General features: G+C 37.2%; 1 protein-coding gene across 1 annotated transcript; it reads right to left on the bottom strand.

Annotated features, from left to right (window-relative positions):
• Positions 1-3,111: 3,111 nt before the first annotated feature.
• Positions 3,112-3,792, bottom strand: LOC146584964 (myosin heavy chain, skeletal muscle, adult-like; the record flags this gene model as incomplete). The annotated part of the gene is made up of 3 exons (XM_085323791.1): positions 3,586-3,792; positions 3,354-3,497; positions 3,112-3,268 (listed from the first exon to the last, which is right to left on the bottom strand). Coding segments are annotated over exons 1-3 (508 nt in total), but the record flags the coding sequence as incomplete, so codon positions are not given.
• Between the last annotated feature and the right edge of the window lie 459 nt (positions 3,793-4,251).

Below are 4,251 nucleotides of genomic sequence, written 5' to 3'. Positions count from 1 at the left end.
TCACGTGTAGTATATTATCTTCTTTTCTAGGATATTTTCTGTGCTTATTTGTATATATGAAAAGCAGTCCAAACTAAAGATTGTTTTAGTTGATTTACCAGTTATTATTGAACTATCTATATAGCAAATACTGTACTATCTGTAAACTAAAATGACCTAGAATAAGTGCTTCTCACAACCTGAGTAACTTAGTAAGAACCACATGTAAGACCAAAGGCCCCTACTAGGTGTTTATTCTGTTTATGGCTAATTAACTGTTGTCTAGAAAAAATTATGAAACCATAAGCGTGTAACAGCCCTTCCCTATAGTATACTTCCCTATGCTAAAATATTGAAATTTTGGCTCTTCCAGAGCTAGAGTTGATGTTTTTGTGTGCAATACTTCGGACTGAATTTGCTTTTCAGATTTTTTCTAGTCACTTCTATAACCCATGCTCAGGTCTTTCAGTGTTGCCTCAGCTTTTAGAATCCAGTATTGGATATTCTGTTTTGGAACTACTTACTGTGTGAAGAAATAATTTTTGGTTTGTGCTGAGCTTGCTTTTTCCTGTACTCCTTATATTCAGCAATCATCAGTCTATATTTACCTCTGTGGATGTCGTATCATTCCATGCTATGCCTTTGATAAACTTTTTCATCCCTTTTCTTGGTCTGCTCAATCTCTACTGTATTAATTGAAAAAGGAAGAGATGAAATACATACACTACTCAAGGTACAGACATTCCTTGGGTACCCACCATGACATAATGATATTTTCTATTCTGGTTTCTGTTCCTTTCTCTACTCCTCTATCAGTAATGCTCAACGTTCTGCTTGTTATGTTGTGTATTATTGACTACTTAGCCAAAATTTTCAAAGCCGTATTATTGAAGGGTATCTATAATGGGAGTAGTAGTTTTTAGCAATGAATCCATCATTAGTATTGGGGCTTTTTTTCTTTGTCCATTGTTTACATTCTTTTAGACTGAACTTTGTCTATCACATCATTGAATAATAACCTAACCATTTAATCTCATGAAGTCCTCTTCACTGTTAGATTTTACCTGCACTGCCCTGAAATCCACCACCTTGGAAATTTACTCATTTCCAGATCATTTAAAWAAAATGTTGAGCAGCAGAAGTCCCAGACTAGATCCCAGTTGGACTCTGCTGATGAACACTTTGCACTATGAAAACTGAAAAATTATTTTTGCCATATGTTCCTTTCTCTTAACTAGTTCTTTTTGCACTTTCCCAAATCAAATTCTTTAGCTGCTTATGAGCATAAACATACAATTTTTTTTTTTTTTGCTAAGAATAGAAGGTTTATAGACTGTACAGAGAATCTTTGCTGAATTCAAATAGGTTACCTTGACTGGTCCTCCCTTGCTCAAAAAACTTTAGTAGATTTGTAAGGCATGACTTCCCTTTAAAAGAATGGCATCATTTTTTTTTTTTCAGTAAGCAAAATATATTTACATGTCCAGTAATCGCCTTGTTTAGAAGTTTCTACCAGTTTGGCTGTCACAAACATCAGCCTTATTGGTATGCTGTTCCTTGGATCTCCACTCTGGACCCTTTTTAAAAATTTGTGTAGGATTAGCCATCTTCCAGGCAGTTTTCAATGGAAAGTTCAACGAGTTCATATTTAGTATTCCATTAGAATGCTTGAGTGAATTTTGTCCTGACAATTTGTTCTGTAATGTCTTTTAAGATCACTTCGATGAGAAGCAGTGCCTTTGATGAATCCTTCTATAAGGAAGAGTTCCAGAAGTGAATACTTCTCACATTCATTAATGATAAACAGGAGTAAAAGCTAATTTAGTTGTTCTGATATGGTGTTATATTTTCTAAGATGTGTTTTTAAGTCAGGACTGTGTACTGACTTCACAGACCTGTTTAAAGCTTTTCTGCTTTTTATTTATTTGAAAAATAGTTAAGTATTAATTTTTATGCCTTCTGCAATTTGGTTTGCAAACCTTTCATTTTGCCTGCCTTCCTGTGTTTTCACATTTACCTTGCCAGAGTTTATGATCTTTTCTATTTTACTCATTTGAATATAACACAGTGTTTGGGGATTTTTTTGAAGAAAGCCTACGTGTGTTTAACAACCTCCCTTAACAGGCTGTGTAGCTGGCCTGAATTTCTTTTGGAGGTCCTTTTTGACAGATGGCTTTCATTTCTTCTGTGCCTCTAGGATTGTGTGTTTCAGTAACTTGCAAGCTGTCTGAAAAAACTAAACCATTAGGTAACAAACTGGGAAACTCTGAGGTTGAGTTCCTAGTTCCTGCACATTTCTTGAATGTTCCAGCAAGAATAGATGTAAGCTGACAAATACTTTCATTGTAAGACACACTAATAAAAGATCCATTTATTATTGTTTCATTTTCACAGTATTCTCTTCCAATTAACCTGCTTATTACTCTGAAGTTTAAAGGATAAACTGCAATCATTTGTCAAAAAAAGAATTATATTAACAAATGAAAATATACTTCTATTTGATTAGTGTTTTTCTGAATAATCTGCCCTTTCTTGAAAGTTTGGATATTTAGACAACCCTATAAAAATTAAAGATAACCTCTTCATCATCCTTTCTTTGCTTCCTTTTGTATCACCAAATGGAGAAGAACAAATGGTCTCTGGGATGAGGAAAGTAAGTGCCAATTTTCTAAGGTTCAGGTTTGACACTAAAGTCTAACTGAGCATGTCCATGTGGTTTCATAGGACCACAGAAGAAGCATTGTCTTCCTTATTGGATCTCCATTCTATTAATATCAAATCCTATTTACAGAACTCCACCCGAGTGACTTTCAGTCTTGCCAAGCAAATCAGTAGCAGTACAATCCTACCAGCTAAGAACAAACCAGAAGTCTAAAAGCAAATTCCAGTTTCTTTGAAAGAAAACCTGATAATGTTTTCAGCATTAAACTACAGCCTCCCAAATATCTTGGGCACTAAGTTATAGTCTTGGTTGTTATAAACATGGTATTGGTAAAGAAAATGTATGCACTAATGAGAGGACATCCACCCTCACAACATCTTCAAAAAATTGCACCATTTTCCAGAGAAAAGACTTTTGTTCTCTGAGAGTATTTGGGGCCAAATAAGTTTGAAGAAAACCAAGTAACTCACCAGTTAGCATGAACTGATAGGCRTTGTCAGAGATGGAGAAGATGTGGGGAGGGGCCTCCTGGCGCTTTTTGCCTCGGTAGGCCAACACCACCTCCGGGTTGTACACTGGCAGCCACTTGTAGGGGTTGACAGTGACACAGAAGAGACCCGAGTAGGTCTGTGAGGAAAAGAGACAGAACATTGGCTTCCACTTGCAGCAGTTCTTCCCAGCTGCTTGCAGGAAGACTGCTGCTGGTACTTACGTAGATCATCCAGGCTGCATAACGCTCTTTGAGGTTATACAGCACAGCAGGTTCATGGAGGTGGGTCATCATGGCCATGTCCTCGACTTTGTCATACTTTGGAGGGTTCATGGAAAAGACTTGATCTTCCTTCACAGTCAGAGTCTGCCAAGGAAACRAGAGAGCCATGCGTGTCAGGTAAGAGCTCGGAGTGGGAATTAAATGCTGCTCTGAAGCCTTGTATTTTACTCACTTCTCCTGCTTCACTCTTGACAGTGACCTTCCCTCCTTCCCTGCTCTGGATTGTCCCTTTCACAAAGGACTCCTTAGGATGTACCACAAAGACTGATGATTTGGCATCAAAAGGCTTGTTCTGGGCCTCGATTCTCTCCTTTTCTGACTTTCGGAGGTAGGGAGCCGCCTCCCCGAAGGCGGCCATTTCAGAGTCTGGACTTGCCATGTCTGCGCTTTATTGAAAGCACGACAGCAGAGGGCCCTGTGGGAGAAAGAAATGTTGCATCAGTGGGTCAAAAATATTCTGTGCTAGCAAGAATACCTCATACAAAGTTCAAAGATGAAGCACATACTAAAATGCTTAATGTCCAGCAAAAATAAATTTCCTGCTACTTAATGATTGGAAGCCAAAAGAGAAAAATATTATTTTCAGCCCTGAACAGTAGGGAGGAATCTTTTTTAAAATTTGCTTTTACGTATGTCTTGTGGCATTGGACAAATTGTACAGTGGCTGGGAGTTCAAAAAAAAACAAAAAAGCCATCTTATTGCAATGTAAAATTGAAAAGAAGTTGTACATTAAAAATATACAGGCACTTTTAAAGAAGTTAGAAAGAYTGATTTAGAAATCAGTTTCTGTGGTAAGAATACACTGCATAATATGCAATAAAGGGGGATGCCTGAATT

Source organism: Rhea americana, unplaced genomic scaffold, assembly GCF_003343005.1.
Source record: "Rhea americana isolate MKP2758 unplaced genomic scaffold, rheAme1 scaffold_874, whole genome shotgun sequence".
Taxonomy (NCBI): Eukaryota; Metazoa; Chordata; class Aves; order Rheiformes; family Rheidae; genus Rhea; species Rhea americana.
This window is presented reverse-complemented; position numbering and strand designations above follow the sequence as displayed.